At 46.7% G+C, this 21,689-nt stretch overlaps 1 protein-coding gene across 5 annotated transcripts in view; it reads right to left on the bottom strand.

Moving 5' to 3' along the window:
- The window catches only part of pgm3 (phosphoglucomutase 3), a 150,808-nt gene that overhangs the window by 77,197 nt on the left and 51,922 nt on the right, over positions 1-21,689 (bottom strand). For all 5 annotated transcript variants that reach the window (XM_072502789.1, XM_072502798.1, XM_072502784.1 and 2 more), the window contains exon 4: positions 10,130-10,197. In XM_072502789.1, coding sequence (XP_072358890.1) covers positions 10,130-10,197 — 68 coding nt within the window. The remainder of the gene's footprint in view (positions 1-10,129; positions 10,198-21,689) is intronic.

Genomic DNA, 21,689 nt, shown 5'->3' with positions numbered 1-21,689 from the left:
AAGTGTTGGTAGCCTGTATGTGTTCCACGGATCCAGAGCACCCAACACATCAGCTAAGATCCTGGAGAAGACCCTGATGAGGAGGCCGGAGAGTAGCCTGCCAGAGGTAATGGCGGAAGATCAGATGTGCTTTGTCAAGGGCAGACAGCGAATCCAAATAGCCCATGACTGGATACAGATCCACAAGTCTGGTAGAGGAAGTTAAAAAGGAACTGCAGAGGTAGGTTCACTCCCACTCTCTCTTGCAGGGAGAAGTGCATTCGATCAAGATGAACGTGCTGCCCAGGTTCCTCTTCCTGTTCAGATCCCTCCGATGTCTTTTTCAACACAGTTGATAAGCTAATCATGGCTTTTCATAGATTTCATAGAATTTACAGTGCAGAAGGAGGCCAATCAGCCCATCGAGTCTGCACCGGCCCTTGGAAAGAGCACCTTACTTAAGCCCACAAATCCACCCTATCCCAATAACCCCACCCAACATTTTTGGACACTAAGGGCAATTTATCATGGCCAATCCACCTAACCTGCACATCTTTGGACTGTGGGAGGAAACCGGAGCACCCGGAGGAAACCCACGCACACATGGGGAGAACGTGCAGACTCCGCACACAGTGACCAGCCGGGAATCGAATCTGGGACCCTGGAGCTGTGAAGCAACAGTGCTAACCACTGTGCTACCGTGTCGCCCGACAGTTGTCCATACATGTCCGCACAATTCCCCTTACCTAGGTCGCCCACATTCTGTAGTCTTTGGAATAGTGAATGTCCTGGTATTTGGGTGTACATTGTCGTTTCCTTGCAGAGCAGGTTTTTGACATGTATGTACCTCAGGTCGTTCCACTCAGGAGCTGGAACTTCTCCGTGAGTTCCCCCAGGGTCGCTACTCTACAGTCTGTGTACATGTCCCTAACCGTCAGTGTCCCTTTATCCTGTCTCCACCTTTTGAAGGAGGCGTCCATTGTTGCGGGAGTGAATCTGTGATTATTGCAGATGGGGGCCATGGTGGACATTTCAGTTCGTCCGAAGTGCTCTCATTTGATTCCACTTTCGGAGTATGTCTACTACAGCTGTGCTTTTTGGGTTTCTGGGTGGAATGGGAGTGCGTTGTGGCTCGCGCTCAGAGGGATGTCCCTGCACTGGAACTTTCCTCCATCCTCCAGGTTCGATTCTCACTTGGGTCACTGTCCGTGTGGAGTCTGCACGTTCTCCCAGTGTCTGCGTGGGTTTACTCCGGGTGCTCCGGTTTCCTCCCACAAGTCCCGAAAGATGTGCTGTTAGGTGAATTGGACATTCTGAATTCTCCCTCTGTGTACCTGAACAGCCGCCTGAATGTGGCGACTGGGGGATTTTCACAGTAACTTCATTGCAGTGTTAATGTAAGCTTACTTGTGACAATAATAAAGATTATTATTATTAGAAGAGGCACGCTCACCCCTGGACGAGACAAAGAAAAAGTGGAGGGAACAACTAGGCAGGGAGATAGACGGAGGACTCTGGATCGAAGCACTGCACAGGGAAAACTTCACCTCCACATGCGCAGGACTGAGGCCAATGCAATTAAAGGTGGAGGCACAGAGACTTCCAGTGGTGGCCATGGAGTGAGTGCTGGCATACGGCTCCTGCTTGAAGGTGTTTGTTTGGGCCCTTTTTACCCGAGTTCGGAGTAGGTTTGGTGGAAAAGTGGAGCAAAGAGTGCAGGAGGAGAAGGATGGGCATGTTTACGGGCTATCAGACCTGCTGAAGGCAGTGAAAGACCTGGCGAACGAGTTGGAGGAGACTCGTGGCACAGGACCAATTACAAAAATGGCGGAGGGGGAATGCTCGTCATTAAAGGGAAAGCTGCAAATGGAGCAATTGATGAACTTACATCAAAGAGGACTTTCGGCAGCAAAGGAAGGAAATGCAGAACGAATGGTTAAAGGCCATTGAGGGAGCAGCGGCACCTCTTCCCAGGAGCCTGGAACGGATGGAAAAGTGCTTTGAGATGCAGGGGGTGACGATCCAGGAGGTGGAGAAGGTGGTGTCCACCCAGAATGCCCGTATTGTGTTGCTGGAGTCAGAGATGGTGATCCTGGGGGATTTGTGCAAATCACTACAGTCAAAGGTGGAAGACCATGAGAATAGTCCAGATGGCAAAAGCTGCAGATTGTGGGTGTCAGAGGGAGTGGAGGGAAAATGAAAATGAAAATCGCTTATTGTCACAAGTAGGCTTCAAATGAAGTTACTGTGAAAAAGCCCCTAGTCGCCACATTCCAGCGCCTGTTCGGGGAGGCTGTTACGGGAATTGAACCGTGCTGCTGGCCTGCCTTGGTCTGCTTTCAAAGCCAGCGATTTAGCCCTGTGCTAAACAGCCCCTGCTAGAATGAGTTCTACCAGCTACGTCGTGAGGATGTTGGCCAGGTTGGTGGACGAGGTGATGTTGAACACGTCCCTAGAGATGGACCGGGCCCATCGATCCTTGAGGCAGAAGCCAAGATCAGGCGAGCCGCCACAGTCAGTCATTGTGCGGATGCACAAGATCCAGGACAAAAAAAAAGATCCCGAGGACTTCCAGGGCACAGCGGGACTGTGAATGGGAGGGAGACCGAATCAGGATATATCAGGACATTGGAGCGGAGCTGGCCAGGAGGCTGGCGGGTTCATCAAGGCCAAGGCAGTGTGAAAGATCCAATTCAGGGTGCTGTACCCGGTCAGACTTCAGCTAACCTATGAGGACCGGGAATATTATTTTGGGACGCCGGAGGAGGTTATCAAGAAACACAAGATGGGGGAGGGGGGCTGATTGGGGACTCTGGATGGAGGAGTTATGTCTACGAAAGTTGGTTTTTGTTATCATTAGCTGATGGGGGAAAAGAGAGAAAGTTGTGGGGGGGGGGTTGCTCCTCCATCTCTCGCTCTCTCTCCACCTCTCTCTCTCTCTTCCCCCCCCCCCCTCTCTTCCACGCTCTCTCTCTCTCTTCTCCCCCTCTCTCTCTTCCCCCTCTCTCTCTCTCTTCTCCCCCTCTCGCTCTTCCCCCACTTCTCTCTTCCACCCCCTCGCTCTCTCTTTCCCCCCTCTTTCTCTCGCTTCCCCCTCCCTCTCTTTCTCTCTCTCTCCCCTCTCTCTCTTCCCCCCTCCCTCGCTCTCGCTTCCCCCTCTCTCTCTCCCCACTCCCTCGCTCTCTCTTCCCCTCTCTCTCTCTCCCTTCCCCCTTCTCTCTCTCACCCCTCTCTTCCCCCCCTCTCTCCCCCTCTCTTCCCCCCCTCTCTCCCCCTCTCTTCCCCTCTCTCTCCACCTCCCCCCTCTCTCTCTCTCCCCCCCTCTCCCCCATCTCTCTCTCCCCCCCCTCTCTCTCCACCCCCTCTCTCTCCACCCCCTCTCTCTCCACCCCCTCTCTCTCCACCCCCTCTCTCTCCACCCCCTCTCTCTCCACCCCCTCTCTCTCCACCCCCTCTCTCTCCACCCCCTCTCTCTCCTCCCCCTCTCTCTCCTCCCCCTCTCTCTCCTCCCCCCCTCTCTCTTTCCCCCCCCCCCCAATTTACAGGGGGGTTTTGTGCTCTTTGTAATTTTTTTATTGTTCGGGATTTTTTTGTGTCATTCTGTGATTTTTATTCTGGACATGTTGGTATTTACTGTAATCTTGTGCTTGTTGCACGTGGGCACGTTTACACGAAAAGTCAATGGGGGGGGTGGGGATTGTTGGAAAGGGCCTTTGGGTGGAAGTTGCCATTCTAGAAAGCGTAGTGGGGGAGGGGAGATGGGGACATCACAGGTATAGAGGATGGGTTTGGTCATGGGCGGGATGGGGGGGCCATCTTGGATGGGCCCGGTTCAGAGAGATGATGGGGGGACAGACTCAAGGGTAATGATGGCAGACACTAGAGGGGGGAGATTGGAGGCGTAAGCCTCCGTTGAGAATTGTGACATGGAATGTCCGTGGACAAAATGGGCCAGTCAAGAGGTCCCGGGTGTTTGCACACCTGAAGAGTTTGAGAGTGGAGGTGATTTTCTTGCAGGAGGCTCATCTTCGGGTGAAAGATCAGATCAGGTTAAGGAAGGGAATGTGGGGGGGGGGGGCAATTTTGATTCAAAGCCAAAGGGTGTGGCCATTTTGTTGAGCAAGAAAACAGTGTTTACACGGGCCAGGGAGGTGCGAGGAGACGCCAGTGGTATTGGCAAATGTGTATGTGCCCAATTGGGGTGATGTTGATTTTATAAAGAGGTTACTGGGAGCAATTCCAGACCTGGAATCTCACCGGCTGATCATGCGGGGTGGGGTTTAATTCTGGAATGGACCTGAGATTGGATAGGTCGAGCCCTAAGTCGATGGGGAGATTAAAATTGGCAAGCGAGTTGGGAGGGTTCATGGAAAGGATGGGGATGGTGGTTCTGCGGAGGTTTGGGAACCTGGGAGATAAGAACATAAGAATTAGGAACAGGAGTAGGCCATCTGGCCCCTCGAGCCTGCTCCGCCATTTAATGAGATCATGGCTGATCTTTGTGGACTCAGCTCCACTCTCCAGCCCGTACACCATATCCCCGAATCCCTTTATTCTTTAGAAAGGCATCTATCTTTTTCTTAAAAACGTTTAAAGAAGGAGCCTCAACTGCTTCACTGGGCAAGGAATTCCAGAGATTCACAACCCTTTGGGTGAAGAAGTTCCTCCTACACTCCATCCTAAATCTACCTCCCCTTATTTTGAGGCTATGCCCCCTAGTTCTGCTTTCCCCGACCAGTGGAAAGAACCTGCCCGCATCTATCCTATCTATTCCCTTCATAATTTTATATGTCTCAATAAGATCCCCCCGCATCCTTCTAAACTCCAATGAGTACAGTCCCAGTCTACTCAACCTCTCGTCATAATCTAATCCCCTCAACTCTGGGATCAACCTAGTGAATCTCCTCTGCACTCCCTCCAGTGCCAATATGTCCTTTCTCAGGTAAGGAGACCAAAACTGAACACAATACTCCAGATGCAGCCTCACCAACACCCTTTCCAATTGCAGCATAACCTCACTAGTCTTGAACTCCATCCCTCTAGCAATGAAAGACAAAACTCGATTAGCCTTCTTAATCACCTGTTGCACCTGCACACCAACTTTTTGCGACTCGTGCACCAGCACACCCAGGTCCCTCTGCACAGCAGCACGTTTTAACATCTTACCGTTTAAATAATAATCCATTCTGCTGTATTCCTCCCAAAATGGATAGCCTCGCACTTGGCAACATTGAATTCCATCTGCCAGACCCTAGTCCATTCACCTAACCTATCCAAATCCTTCTGCAGACTTCCGGTATCCTCTGCACTTTTTGCTTTACCACTCATCTTAGTGTCGTCTGCAAACTTTGACACATTGCACTTGGTCCCCAACTCCAAATCGTCTATGTAAATTGTGAACAACTGCGGGCCCAACACTGATCCTCGAGGGACCCCACTAGTTACAGGTTGCCAACCAGAGAAACACCCATTTATCCCCACTCTCTGCTTTCTGTTAGTTAACCAATCCTCTACCCATGCTACCACTTTACCCTCAATGCCATGCATCTTTAGTTTATGCAGCAACCTTTTGTGTGGCACCTTGTCAAAAGCTTTCTGGAAATCCAGATATACCACATCCATTGGCTCCCCGTTATCTACTGCACTGGTAACGGCCTCAAAAAATTCTACCAAAGTAGTCAGACACGACCTACCCTTTGTGAACCCATGCTGCATCTGCCCAATGGGACAATTTCCCTCCAGGTGCCCCGCTATTTCCTCCTTAATGATAGATTCCAGCATTTTCCCTCCAATCGAAGTTAAGCTTACCGGCCTATAATTACCCGCTTTCTGCCGACCTCCTTTTTTAAACAGTAGTGTCACGTTTGCCACTTTCCAATCCTCTGGGACCACCCCAGAGTCTAGTGAATTTTGATAAATTATCACTAGTGCATTTACAATTTCCCTAGCCATCTCTTTTAACACTCTGGGATGCATCCCATCAGGGCCAGGAGACTTGTCTACCTTTAGCCCCATTAGCTTGCCCAATACTGCCTCCTTAGTGATTACAATCATCTCAAGGTCCTCACCTATCATATCCTTATTTCCATCAGTCACTGGCATGTTATTTGTGTCCTCCACTGTGAAGACTGACCCAAAAAACCTGTTCAGCTCCTCAGCCATTTCCCCGTCTCCTATTATTAAATCTCCCTTTTCATCTTCCAAAGGACCAATATTTACCTTACCCACTCTTTTTTGTCTTATATATTTGTAGAAGCCTTTACTATCTGCTTTTATGTTCTGAGCCAGTTTACTTTCATAGTCTGTTATAACCTGCCTACTTACCATTGGCTGGGGACTAATGACTATCCCACAATCCTGTGGGAGTATGAGCTTCCCCAATGAGGGGGGCGGAGAAACCACTAGTAAGCTCCTAGTATAAATAAAGCTGGCCAGTTCAGGAACCGGCAGGAAGGAGTATGTAGCAAGGGAAGTTACTGCTACTGTTATGTATGTATGTTATAGTAAATAAATGTTATTACTTTGTATCCTTAAAACACGTGCTGGATTCTTCGTGGTCCTTACAAAATCTACCTTACTCTTCTTTATGGTTTTTTTTAGTAGCTTTCTGTTGTCCCCTAAAGACTTCCCAGTCCTCTAGTCTCCCACTAATTTTTGCCACTTTGTATGTTTTTTCCTTCAAACTGATACTCTCCCTCACCTCCTTAGATATCCACGGTCGATTTTTCCCCTTTCTACCGTCTTTCTTTTTTGTCGGTATGAACTTTTTCTGGACACTGTGAAAGATCGCTCGGACGGTTCTCCACTGTTCCTCAACTGCTTCACCATGACGTCTTTGCTCCCAGTCTACCTTAGCTAGTTCTTCTCTCATCCCATTGTAATCGCCTTTGTTTAAGCACAAAACACTAGTGTTTGATTTTACCTTGTCATCCTCCAACTGTATTTTAAATTCCACCATATTGTGATCGCTCCTTCCGAGAGGCTCCCTAACTTTGAGATCATTAATCAATCCTGCCTCATTACACAGGACCAGATCTAGGACCGCTTGTTCCCTTGTAGGTTCCATTACATACTGTTCCAGGAAATTATCCCGGGCACATTCTATAAACTCCTCCTCAAGGCTGCCTTTACCAACCTGGTTAAACCAATTGATATGCAGATTAAAATCTCCCATGATAACCGCTGTACCATTTCTACATGCATCCGGTATTTCTTTGCTTATTGCCTGCCCTACCATCCTGTTACTATTTGGTGGCCTATAGACTACTCCTATCAGTGACCTTTAGGCCTTACTATTCCTCATTTCCACCCAAATTGATTCAACCTTGTCCTCCATAGCACCAATATCATCCCTTACTATTGCCTGGATGCCATCCTTAAACAACAAAGCTACACCACCGCCCTTATCGTCCATTCTATCCTTTCGTATAGTCTGATACCCTTGGATATTTAACTCCCAGTCGTGACCATCTTTTAACCATGTTTCAGTAATGGCCACTAAATCATAGTCATTCACGATGATTTGCGGCATCAACTCATTTACCTTATTCCGAATACTACGAGCATTCAGGTAAAGTACACTTATGCTGTTTTTTATGTCTTTGTTATGGATCCTAACACCTTGATCAGTAACTTTTCGCAATTTATTTTTCCTCTTCCCCTTTCTCCTAATTTTCCTTGTCTTTGAACCCATATCTCTACATAATAGCCTGTCACGTAACCTGCTGCCTTGATCTCCATTAACCATTATACTGTCCATAGCTTTACACTTCCCTTCATACAAGATGGGAGTATTCCTTTTTTTCACATGTGTATTGGGTCTGTTCCAGGATTGATTTATTGTTGGTGGGCTGAGCGGTGCTGATGAGGGCAGTAGGGGTGGAATGTGCAGGAACATTGATCTCGGAGCATGCGCCACACTGGTTAGGTGTGAGGCTTTGTGCGGGACTGGTGCAGAAGGCGGGATGGAGGTTGGAGTCGGAGCTTTTGGCCAATAAGGAGTTCTGTGGGAAAGTGAGAATGGGGATTAAGAACTATGTTGAGCTCAACCAGAACAGGGAGGTGTTGGCAGCCAGTTGTGGGAGACCCTGAAAGCGGTGGTCCGGGGAGAAATTATTTTGTTTAAGGCCCACAGGGATAAGGTGAGAAGGGAGGAGCACTGGTGGATACTGGATAAGATAGTTGAGGTAAACAGGAGGTACTCGGCTGCCCCCACAAAGGAGTTGCTTGCAGAAAGGACGAAGTTGCAGAGGCAGTTTGACTGGTTGGTGACAGGTAGGGTGGTGAGCAGCTGCGAAGGGCGAGGTGGGTGCAGTATGAGTAGGGGGAGGAGAGTCGTATGCTGGCCCACCAAATGCAGCGCCAGGCAGCGTCAAGGGAAATTCCTCAAGTGAAGGCAGGGGGAGAGGTGGTGTTGGAACCAGAGAGGGTAAACAAGGTGTTTAAGGCCTTCTACCAGGGGCTGTATAGCGCCGAGCCAATGGGGGAGGCGGCCGATTATGGGTTGGTTCCTGGATGGGTTGAAGTTCCTGGAGTTGGAGGAGGGGAAGAGGCAGGAACTGGAGGAGCCATTGGGGTTAAGGGAGGTGATGGAGTGTATTGGTAGGATGTAGTTGGGGATGGTGTCGGGGCCAGATGGCTTTCCAGTGGAATTTTATAAGCAGCTCGCGACAGAGTTGGCCCCCCACCTGGTGGGTATGTTTAGTGAGGCAGTGGAAAAGGGGGAGCTGCCAGCTACGTTGGCACAGGCGTCGATCTTGTTGATCCCAAAAAAGGGGAAGAACCCACTGGAATGTGGGTCCTACAGGCCCATTTTACTGTTAGACACAGATTTGAAGTCCTGGGGAGGTTTGGGTTTGGGCCAAGGTTTGTGGCGTGGTTTTGATTGTCGTATATGTCCCCATGTCTAGTGTGCGAACGACCGAGGTGAGTTTGGAGTATTTTGGGTTGCATAGGGGGACAAGGCAGGGGTGGCCGCTGTCACCGTTGCTATTTGCATTGGCGATCGAGCCTTTGGCGATTGCCCTTTGGTGGTGGCTGAATGGTGAGTGATTGAGAGTGGAGGTAGGGAGCACCGTGTATCACTGTATGCGGATCATCTGTTATTATTTGTGTCGGAGCGCTGGAGAGCATGGACAGAATCATGGGTTTGCTGGAGAGATTCGGGGCCTTTTCGGGTTATAAATTGAACGTAGGGAAAAGTGAGGTGTTTCCAGAGAACACGGCAGAGCAGGGGGGCAAATCTGGGAGCACTACCATTCAAGGTGGCAAGGGAGTGGTTTTGGTATCTGGGGATTCAGGTAATGCATGAGTGGGTCACAAAGCATAGGTGGAACTTGATGGGGTAAGTGGAAAAGATCAAGGAAGACCTTAAAAGGTGGGATATGCTGCACTTGACGTTGGCATGGAGGGTGCAGGTGGTGAAGTTGAATATGTTGCCAAGGTTTGTGTTTGATTTTCAGTCCCTCTTGATTTTTCTCCCTAAAGCCTATTTCCGTAAGGTGGAGGTACTGATTGCAGGATGTGTGGGGACAGGGAAGGTACCGAGGGTGAATAGGGCAGGGAGAGAGGATGTGGAAGCCATTCACTGTTTCGAGAGAGAGAGAGAGAAAGAGAAAGAAAGAAAGAGAGAGAGAAAGAAAGAAAACACGGGACGTGGAAGCCATTCACCACCTGTTTCAAGACCTGTTCGTCACCAGAAGGCAATAAAGTAGGTTTCCGAATGAACCCAAGTGAAACATGGGGGACGAGCATAAGGAAGGAAAACTACAAGAAACCGGTTTGCTGGCAAATTAATGGCAGAACCACAATGTATCTCAACCACTGTAAATAAGTGTTTTGGCCAAGTCTGATAATGTAAAATCTGCAAGAGAAGTTTTTTCGTTTTTACAGTTGTCGGTTGGAAATTCATTTGTTGATATATGTGTTGGTCTTGTTTGGCCTTGTGAATTTGTGATATAAAATGTTAAAAGCTCAAGAAAAATAATTTGAAAAAAAATGATAGACAAGTATTTGCACCTTTAAATCATTATACAGTACATATACAATTTCATTGGGATGCTAAACTTGAAGTATGAACATTCTACATTTTTGGACACTACTGTCAAGGTAATTTTCAGAAGATAGTTGTCATCCTGACTTTGGCACATACCTTGGTAAGTTCCACCTAAGGCAGTCACTCCATCAACAACAGCCTGGGCAAGATTTATGCTACTGGGCCTGGAGATAAAAGAGACACAGTACAAAATTACAGGTTTTGAACTACACACAAACAAAAATGTAGTTTACAGGTATGCGTAATACCCAGCAGAGGATATACTTTGAATATGTTGGTGATTGAAAGCTTCTTACAACACACCTCATGATTAGCCACAAATGAGATAAAAAGTATTTATTAACTGTTCACAAAATAATGGCAGAGATTAAGTAACTACAAGTCAAACCAAGGATCAGATACTTCTATCATATCTATTACAGCGTTACAATCTTGCATCATGCCAATTCATGTTAGCAGGAGGTTGATAGAAATGCCATTGCACTGCAAGCTCAGATTGTTGTGGAGTTTACCTGCGCTTGTAAGCTGTTGGGGGCACGTACTCGCAGACTCAGTTGTTGGGCAAGTGCATGTGTTTGCAGGCTCAGTTGCTGGTAGAATGTGTTTGTGCTTTAACACTAAGTCAGCGGGCAATTGTTCAGTTTCAGGGACAGCACACTCCTACGCTTGCAGCATCATAGAACATAGAACATTACAGCGCAGTACAGGCCCTTTGGCCCTCGATGTTGCACCGACCTGTGAAACCACTCTAAAGCCCATCTACACTATTCCCTTATTGTCCATATGTCTATCCAATGACCATTTGAATATCCTTAGTGTTGGCGAGTCCACTACTGTTGCAGGCAGGGCATTCCACGCCCTTACTACTCTCTGAGGAAAGAACCTACCTCTGACATCTGTCTTATATCTATCTCCCCTCAATTTAAAGGTATGTCCCCTCGTCCTAGACATCACCATCCGAGGAAAAAGGCTCTCACTGTCCACCCTATCCAATCCTCTGATCATCTTGTATGCCTCAATTAAGTCACCTCTTAACCTTCTTCTCTCTAACGAAAACAGCCTCAAGTCCCTCAGCCTTTCCTTGTCAGGGACAAGCTCAGTATTTTTTTTAATATTCATTTACGGAACGTGGGTTTAGTTGACTAGACCAGTATTTGTTGCCCACCTTCAATTTTCATGAAATTAATTGTGGGATGTGGGTGTCGCTGGCTGGGCCTTCAACGAAGTGACTTGGTACGCCATTTCAATGGGCATTTTAAGAGTTAACCACATTGCTCTGGATCTGGAGTCACATGTAGGCCTGATCAAGTGAGGATGGCAGAATTCCTTCCCTGAAGGACATTAGTGAATAAGATGGGTTTTTGTGACAATCGAACAATGTTTTCAGCGACTTTCATTTCAGGTTTGTATTGAAATTAAATGTCACCATCTGTCATCGTGGGATTCAAAGTCTGGTCCCCCGAGCATCACCTGGTTCTCTGGAATTATCACTATTCCAGTGCTTAAACTGGTATGCCAGTATCAAGAAGCCGATAGGTCCCTGTGGTATAGGTACATGCACAGTGCTTTTAAGGAGAGAATCCCAAGATTTTGACCCACTGACAGTGAAGGAATGTCAATTTATTTCCAAATCAGGATGGCGGCTGACTTGAAGGGGAATATCTAAGTGGTGCTGTGCAGATGTGTCTGCTGTATTTGTCCTTCTAGATGCATCTGTATTCACTATGGAGAAGGACGATGTAGGTATAGAAAGCATAGAACATACAGTGCAGAAGGAGGCCATTCGGCCTATCGAGTCTGCGCCGACCCACTTAAGCCCTCACTTCCACCCTATCCCCGTAACACAATAACCTAACCTTTTTGGACACGAAGGGCAATTTATCATGGCCAATCCACCTAACCTGCACATCTTTGGACTGTGGGAAGAAACTGGAGCACCCAGAGGAAACCCACGTAGACACGGGGAGAACGTGCAGACTCCTCACAGTGACCCAGCGGGGAATCGAACCTGGGACCATGGCGCTTTCAAGCCACAGTGTTAGTCACTTGTGCTACCGTGCTGCCCTAAAAAGCAGGGATATAATTAAACAGGTTATCATGGGGGAGGTGGTGCTCGTAGTTTTAGCAGGCTTAAAAGTGGATAAATCCCCAGGTCCAGATGAGCTGTAACCTAGGTTGGGAGACTGATTAAGAAGGTAAGTTCCCATCAGATCCAGGGCAATTTGGCAAATTAGACACAAACCTGGCTCAGTGGCAGAGGGTGATGGTTGAAGGTTGTTTTTGTGACTGGAAGCCTGTGTCCAGTGATGTACTGTAGGGATTGGTACTGGGTGTCTTGCTGCTTGTGTACATTAATAATCTGGACATGAATGTGGGGGGTATGATCAGTAAATTCGATCACATGCAAATTAGTGGTGTGACAAATAGCGAGGGGAAAATCCCAAGGCTTTTTACACACATGAGCAAGTGGGTAGCCAGGGAAAGGGTTGGCCCACTCAAGGACAGAGGAGGGTATCTATGCGTGGAACCAGAAGAAATGGACGCGGTACTGAATGAGTACTTTGCATCAGTATTCACCAAAGAGAAGGATTTGGTGGATGATGTGTGTGGGAAAGGGTGTGTAGGTAGTCTGGGTCACATTGAGTTCAAAAAGGAGGTGGTTTTGGGCGTGTTGAAAAACATTAAGGTAGATAACTCCCCAGGGCCTGATAGGATCTACCCAAGAATACTGAGGGAGGCAAGAGAGGAAATTGCTCGGGTCTTGACAGAACTTTTTGTATCCTCACTGGCTGCAGGTGAGGTCCCAGATGACTGGAGAATAGCCAATGTTGTTCCTTTGTTTAAGAAAGGTAGCAAGGAAAATTCAGCAAACTACAAGCTGGTGAGCCTTACATCCGTGGTAGGGAAATTATTGGAGAGGATTCTTCAAGACAGGATTTACTCCCATTTGGAAGCAAATGGACATATTAGCGAGAAGCAGCATGGTTTTGAGAAGGGGAGGTCGTGTCTCACTAACTTGATCGAGTTTTTCGCAGAAGTGACGAAGATGATTGATGAAGATAGGGCAGTGGATGTTGTCTACATGGATCTCACTAAGTCCTCTGACAAGGTCCCTCATGGCAAACTGGTACAGAAGGTGATGTCACATGGGATCAGAGGTGAACTGACAAGCTGGATACAGAACTTGCTTGGTTATAGGAGACTGAGGGTAGCAGAGGAAGGGTGCTTTTCTGAATTAAGGGCTGTAACTAGTGGTGCTCCGCAGGGATCAGTGCTGGGACCTTTGCTGTTTGTAGTATATATAAATGATTTGGAGGAAAATGTAACTAGTCTGATTAATAAGTTTGCAGCTGACACAAAGGTTGGTGGAATTGCGGATAGCGATGAGGACTGTCAGAGGGCACAGCAGGATATAGATCAGTTGGAGACTTGGGCAGAGAGATGGCAGATGGAATTCAAACCAGACAAATGTGAGGTAATGCATTTTGGAAGGTCTAACACAGGTGGGAAATATACAGTAAATGGCAGAACCCTTAAGAGTGTTGACAAGCAGAGGGAACTGGGGGTACAGGTCCACAGGTCACTGAAAGGGGCAACACAGGTGAAGAAGGTAGTCAAGAAGGCAAACAGCATGCTTGCCTTCATCAGCCGGGGCTTTGGGTATAAAAATTGGCAAGTCATGTTGCAGCTGTACAGAAACTTAGTTAGGCCACACTTGGAGTATAGTGTTCAATTCTGGTCGCCACACCACCAGAAGGATGTGGAGGCTTTGGAGAAGGTATAGAAGAGGTTTATCAGGATGTTGCCTGGTATAGAGGACATTAGCTGGTTTAGCACAGTGGGCTAAGACAGTTGGCTTGTAATACAGAACAAGACCAGCAGGTTCAATACCCGTTCCTGCCTCCCCGAACAGGCGGCGGAATGTGGCGACTAGGGGCTTTTCACAGTAACTTCATTGAAGCCTACTTGTGACAATAAGCGATTATTATTATTATTAGCTATGAGGAGAGGTTGGATAAACTCGGTTTGTTCTCACTGGAGTGACGGAGGTTGAGGGGTGACCTGATAGAAGTCCAACCCTAATTAAAGGGGCATGGACAGAGTGGACACTCAGAAGCTTTTTCCCAGGGTGGAAGATTCAATTATTAAGGGATATAGATTTAAGGTGCGAGGGGCAAAGTTTAGAGGAGATAGAACATAGAACATAGAACAATACAGCGCATTACAGGCCCTTCGGCCCACGATGTTGCACCGAAACAAAAGCCATCTAACCTACACTATGCCATTATCATCCATATGTTTATCCAATAAACTTTTAAATGCCCTCAATGTTGGCGAGTTCACTACTGTAGCAGGTAGGGCATTCCACGGCCTCACTACTCTAGATGTGTGAAGGAAGTTTTTTTACACAGAGGGTAGTGGGTACCTGGAACTCATTTCCGGAGGAGCTGGTGGAAGCAGGTACGATAGTTAAGTTTAAGGGGCATCTTGACGAATACATGAATAGGATGGTAATAGAGAGACATGGACCCCAATGTGTGGAAGGTTTTAGGTTAGATGGGCAGCATGGTCGGCATAGGCTTGGAGGGCTGAAGGGCCTGTTCCTGTGCTGTACCTTTCTTTGTTCTAAGTGCAAGTTTTGGATGTTAACCAGCTGCCCTTTTAGCAATAACTTGTTTTCAGGCGAGACTGTTCTCTACAGCTGAGTGACGCAGTAAATGTAGCTGCTGCTACTGTAGTCCTTTCTCCAGTTATTGGGCTATGGATATATCATGCTTTCCCTTTGATGTTACCCACCCTGTGGGACCCATCTTTTAGCATGCAAGTGTCAATTTCCTTATCATTTCAACATGAAGTAACCTCTTCCCCATCCCATTGCTTTCCCCAAGTCACATAAGTAAAGACTTGGCTTTTCTCACTGGTATGATAATTCACATACCAAAACTCCCTTCAGACATCTGCCCTCGTCACTCCCCTTTTTATTTTAGCCCAATTTCATTTGTTAATCTTGATTATCTCGATACTTAACAAATGACTCTATGGTAGCGGCTGTGGGTTGGGAAGGTGTTAAGCAGCCTTGTTGAGTTCCTCATCTTGTGGATAGCACACACTGCTGCGACAGTGCACTGGTGGTGGAGGGAGTGAATGTTTGTGGGAGGTGTGCCAATTAAGCAGATTGCTTTGTTCTAGATGATGTCAAGATTCATAAGTGTTGTTGCAGTTGCACTCATCCATCAGACTCCTGACTTGTGTCTTGCATTTGGTGGATAAGCTTTGTAGAGTCAAGAGGTAAATTGCTCGCCACAGGATTCCTTGCCTCTGACCTGCTCTTGTAGCCACAGTATTTAAATGCTAATTCAATTCAGTTTCTGGTTCATCGTAACCTTTAGGATGTTGATAGTGGAGGATTCAGCGATGGCAATGTCATTGAATGTCAAGAGGTAATGGTTAAGATTCTCTCTTGTCTGGTGGTAACCGCCTGGCACTTGTGTTACTTGCCACTTGTTAGCGCAAGCCTTGCTGCATTTGGACATCAACTGCTTCAGTAGAGGAGTCACAAATGGTGTAGAGCGCACAGTGGCACAGTAGTTAGCACTGCTGCCTCCACACCAGGGACCCAGGTTCAATTCCAGCCTTGGGTGACTGTGTGGAGTTTGCATGTGCGCCCCGCTTTTGTGGATTTCCGCTGGTTGCTCCAGTTTCCTCCCACAGTCCAAAGGTGTGCAGGTTAGGTGGGGTTATGGGGATAGGCGGGCAGGTGGGCTGAGGTAGGGTGCTCTTTCAGAGGATAGGTGCAGACTCGATGGGCCAAATGGCTTCCTTCTGCACTGTAGGAATTCTACAGTGATGGTAGGAAGGTCATTGATGAAACAGCTGAATATGGTTGGGCCCAAGGTACTACTCGGAGGTTTATACCAACAAAAAGGAAGGACGGCAGAAAGAGGGAAAATCGACCATGGATATCTAAGGAAATAAGGGAGAGTATCAAATTGAAGGAAAAAGCATACAAGGTGGCAAAGATTGGTGGGAGACTAGAGGACTGGGAAATCTTTAGGGGGCAACAGAAAGCTACTAAAAAAGCTATAAAGACGAGTAAGATAGATTATGAGAGTAAACTTGCTCAGAATATAAAAACAGAAAGTAAAGGTTTCTACAAATATACAAAACAAAAAAGAGTGGCTACGGTAAATATTGGTCCTTTAGAGGATGAGAAGGGAGAGTTATTAAAATGGGAGATGAGGAAATGGCTGAGGAACTGAACAGGTTTTTGGGGTCGGTCTTCACAGTGGAAGACACAAATAACATGCCAGTGACTGATAGACGTGAGGCTATGACAGGTGAGGACCTTGAGAGGATTGTTATCACTAAGGAGGTAGTGATGGGCAAGCTAATGGGGTTAAAGATAGACAAGTCTCATGGACCTGATGGAATGCATCCCAGAGTGCTAAAAGAGATGGCTAGGGAAATTGCAAATGCACAAGTGATAATTTACCAAAATGCACTAGACTCTGGGGTGGTCCCAGCGGATTTGAAATTAGCAAACGTGACACCACTGTTTAAAAAAGGAGGTAGGCAGAAAGCGGGTAATTGTAGGCCAGTGAGCTTAACTTCAGTAGTAGGGAAGATGCTGGAACCTATCATCAAGGAAGAAATAGCGAGGCATCTGGATGGAAATTGTCCCATTGGACAGACGCAGCATGGGTTCATAAAGGGCAGGTCGTGCCTAACTAATTTAGTGGAATTCTTTGAGGACATGACCAGTGCACTAGATAATGAGGAGCCAATGGATGTGGTATATCTGGATTTCCAGAAAGCCTTTGACAAGGTGCCACACAAAAGGTTGCTGCATAAGATAAAGATGCATGGCATTAAGGGTAAAGTAGTAGCATGGATAGAGGATTGGTTAATTAATAGAAAGCAAAGAGTGGGGATTTATGAGTGTTTCTCTGGTTGGCAATCAGTAGCTAGTGGTGTCCCTCAGGGATCAGTGTGGGGCCCACAATTGTTCACAATTTACATAGATAATGTGGAGTTGGGGACCAAGGACAATGTGTCCAAGTTTGCACACGACACTAAGATGAGTGGTAAAGCAAAAAAGTACAGAGGATACTGGAAGTCTGCAGAGGGATTTGGATAGGCTAAGTGAATGGGCTAGGGTCTGGCAGATGGAATACAATGTTGACAAATGTGAGGTTATCCATTTTTGTAGGAATAACAGCAAAAGGGATTATTTAAATGATCAAATATTAAAACATGCTGCTGTACAGAGAGACCTGGGTGTGCTAGTGCATGAGACGCAAAAAGTTGGTTTACAGGTGACTAAGAATGCAAATGGAATTTTGTCCTTCATTGCTAGAGGGATGGAGGATGGAGTTTAAGACTAGGGAGGTTATGCTGCAATTGTGTAAGGTGTTAGTGAGGTCACATAAGAACATAAGAACTAGGAGCAGGAGTAGGCCATCTGGCCCCTCGAGCCTGCTCCACCATTCAATGAGATCATGGCTGATCTTTTGTGGACTCAGCTCCACTTTCCGGCCCGAACACCATAACCCTTAATCCCTTTATTCTTCAAAAAAACTATCTATCTTTATCTTAAAAACATTTAATGAATGAGCCTCTACTGCTTCACTGGACAAGGAATTCCATAGATTCACAACCCTTTGGGTGAAGACGTTCCTCCTAAACTCAGTCCTAAATCTACTTCCCCTTATTTTGAGGCTATGCCCCCTAGTTCTGCTTTCACCCGCCAGTGGAAACAACCTGCCCACATCTATCCTATATATTCCCTTCATAATCTTATATGTTTCTATAAGATCCCCCCTCATCCTTCTAAATTCCAACGAGTACAGTCCCAGTCTACTCAACCTCTCCTCGTAATCCAACCCCTACAGCTCTGGGATTAACCTAGTGAATCTCCTCTGCACACCCTCGAGTGCCAGTACGTCCTTTCTCAAGTAAGGAGACCAAAACTGAACACAATACTCCAGGTGTGGCTCACTAACACCTTATACAATTGCAGCAGAACCTCCCTAGTCTTAAACTCCATCCCTCTAGCAATGAAGGACAAAATTCCATTTGCCTTCTTAATCACCTGTTGCACCTGAAAACCAACTTTTTGCGACTCATGCACTAGCACACCCAGGTCTCTATGCACAGCAGCATGTTTTAGTATTTTATCATTTAAATAATAATCCCTTTTGCTGTTATTCCTACCAAAATGGATAACCTCACATTTGTCAACATTGTATTCCATCTGCCAGACCCTAGCCCATTCACTTAGCCTATCCAAATCCCTCTGCAGACTTCCAGTATCCTCTGCACTTTTTGCTTTACCACTTATCTTAGTGTCGTCTGCAAACTTGGACACATTGCCCTTGGTCCCCAACTCCAAATCATCTATGTAAATTGTGAACAGTTGTGGGCCCAACACTAATCCCTGAGGGACACCACTAGCTACTGATTGCCAACCAGAGAAACATCCATTAATCCCCACTCTTTGCTTTCTATTAATTAACCAATCCTCTATCCATGCTACTACTTTCCCCTTAATGCCATGCATCTTTATCTTATGCAACAACCTTTTGTGTGGCACCTTGTCAAAGGCTTTCTGGAAATCCAGATATACCACATCCATTGGCTCCCCGTTATCTACCGCACTGTTAATGTCCTCAAAAGATTCCACTAAATTAGTTAGGCACGACCTGCCCTTTATGAACCCATGCTGCGTCTGTCCAATGGGACAATTTCCATCCAGATGCCTCGCTATTTCTTCCTTGATGATAGATTCCAGCATCTTCCCTACTACCGAAGTTAAGATCACTGGCCTATAATTAACCGCTTTCTGCCTACCTCCTTTTTTAAACAGTGGTGTCACGTTTGCTAATTTCCAATCCGCCGGGACCACCCCAGAGTCTAGTGAATTTTGGTAAATTATCACTAGTGCATTTGCAATTTCCCTAGCCATCTCTTTTAGCACTCTGGGATGCATTCCATCAGGTCCAGGAGACTTGTCTACTTATAGCCCGATTAGCTTGCCCATCACTACCTCCTTGGTGATAACAATCCTCTCAAGGTCCTCACCTGTCATAGCCTCATTTCCATCAGTCACTGGCATGTTATTTGTGTCTTCTACTGTGAAGACCGACCCAAAAAACCTGTTCAGTTCCTCAGCCAGTTCCTCATCTCCCATTATTAAATCTCCCTTCTCATCCTCTAAAGGCCCAATATTTACCTTAGCCACTCTTTTCTGTTTTATATATTTGTAGAAGCTTTTACTATCTGTTTTTATATTCTGAGCAAGTTTACTCTCATAATCTATCTTACTCTTCTTTATAGCTTTTTTAGTAGCTTTCTGTTGCCCCCTAAAGATTTCCCAGTCCACTAGTCTCCCACTGATCTTTGCTACTTTGTATGTTTTTTCCTTCAATTTGATACTCTCCCTTATTTCCTTAGATATCCACGGTCGATTTTCCCTCTTTTTACCGCCCTTCCTTATTGTTGGTATAAACCTTTGCTGAGCACTGTGAAAAATCACTTGGAAGGTTCTCCACTGTTTCACTATGAAGTCTTTGCTCCCAGTCTACCTTCGCTAGTTCTTCTCTCATCCCATTGTAATCTCCTTTGTTTAAGCACAAAACACTAGTGCTTGATTTTACCTTCTCACCCTCCATCTGTATTTTTAATTCCTCCATATTGTGATCGCTCCTTCCGAGAGGATCCCTAACTATGAGATCCTGAATCAATTCCGTCTCATTACACAGGACCAGATCTAGGACCGCTTGTTCCCTTGTAGGTTCCATTACATACTGTTCTGGGAAACTATCGCGGATACATTCTATAAACTCCTCAAGGCTGCCTTGACCGACCTGGTTAAACCAATCGACATGTAGATTAAAATCCCCCATGATAACTGCTGTACCATTTCTACATGCATCAGTTATTTCTTTGTTTATTGCCTGCCCCACCATAATGTTACTATTTGGTGGCCTATAGATTACTCCTATCAGTGACTTTCTCGCCTTACTATTCCTGATTTCCACCCAAATGGATTCAACCTTATCCTCCATAGCACCGATGTCATCCCTTACTGTTGCCTGGATGTCATCCTTAAATAACAGAGCTACACCACCTCCCTTACCATCCACTCTGTCCTTCCGAAAGGTTTGATACCCTCGGATATTTAACTCCCAGTCGTGACCATCCTCTAACCATGTTTCAGTAATGGCCACTAAATCATAGTCATTCACGATGATTTGCGCCATTAACTCATTTACCTTATTCCGAATACTACGAGCATTCAGGTAAAGTACACTTATGTTGGCTTTTTTACCTCTGTTCTGAATCTTAACACCTCGATCAGTAACCTCTCCTAAGTTATATTTCCTCTTAACCTTTCTCCTAATTTTCCTTGTCGTTGAACCCATATTTTCCTGTAACAACCTGCCGCATTGCTTACCATTAATGTTTTCACTTCCCGTTTTATTTCTTTTAGTATTCCTGGTCCTATTCACTGAGCTCCCCTCAGTCACTGTACCTTGTACTGTCGCCCTTTTTGATTTTTGACTATGGCTTCTCTGCCTTACACTTTCCTCCTTACTGCCTTTTATTTCTGTCCCTGTTTTACTACCTTCCAACTTCCTGCATCAGTTCCCATCCCCCTGCCACATTAGTTTAAACTCTCCCCAACAGCTCTAGCAAACACCCCCCCTAGGACATCGGTTCCAGTCCTGCCCAGGTGCAGACCGTCCGGTTTGTACTGGTCCCACCTCCCCCAGAACCGGTTCCAATGTCCCAGGAATTTGAATCCCTCCCTCTTGCACCATCTCTCGAGCCACGTATTCATCCTCTCTATCCTGACATTCCTACTCTGACTAGCTCGTGGCACTGGTAGCAATCCTGAGATTACTACCTTTGAGGTCCTACTTTTTAGTTTAACTCCTAGCTCCCTAAATTCAGCTTGTAGGACATCATCCCGTTTTTTTACCTATATCGTTGGTGCCTATGTGCACCACGACAGCTGGCTGTTCACCCTCTCTCCTCTCTCTTTCCCTCCCCCCTCCCCCCCCCCCCCCAGAATGTCCTGCAGCTGCTCAGAGACATCCTTGACCCTTGCACAGGGAGGCAACATACCATCCTGGAGTCTCGATTGCGTTCGCAGAACCGCCTGTCTATTCCCCTTACGATTGAGTCCCCTATCACTATTGCCCTGCCATTCTTCTTCCTACCCAGCTGCGCAACAGAGCCAGTCACAGTGCCATGAACCTGGCTGCTGCTGCCTTCCCCTCGTGAGCCATCTCCCTCAACAGTATCCAAAGCGGTATATCTGTTTTGCAGGGAGATGACCGCAGAGGACACCTGCACTGCCTTCCTACTCTTGCTCTGTCTTTTGGTCACCCATTTACGATCTCCCCCAGTACCTTTCACCTGCGGTGTGACCAACTCGCTAAACGTGCTATCCACGACGTCCTCAGCATCGCGGACGCTCCAGAGTGAGTCCATCCGCAGCTCCAGAGCCGTCAAGCGGTCTAACAGGAGCTGCAACTGGACACACCTCTTGCACGTGAAGGAGCCAGGAACGGTGAACGTGTCCCTGAGCTCCCACATCGCACACTAGGAGCATGACACGGGTCTGAGATCTCCTGCCATGTCTTAAACC

This window comes from Scyliorhinus torazame, chromosome 1, assembly GCF_047496885.1.
Source record: "Scyliorhinus torazame isolate Kashiwa2021f chromosome 1, sScyTor2.1, whole genome shotgun sequence".
Classification (NCBI taxonomy): Eukaryota; Metazoa; Chordata; class Chondrichthyes; order Carcharhiniformes; family Scyliorhinidae; genus Scyliorhinus; species Scyliorhinus torazame.
This window is presented reverse-complemented; position numbering and strand designations above follow the sequence as displayed.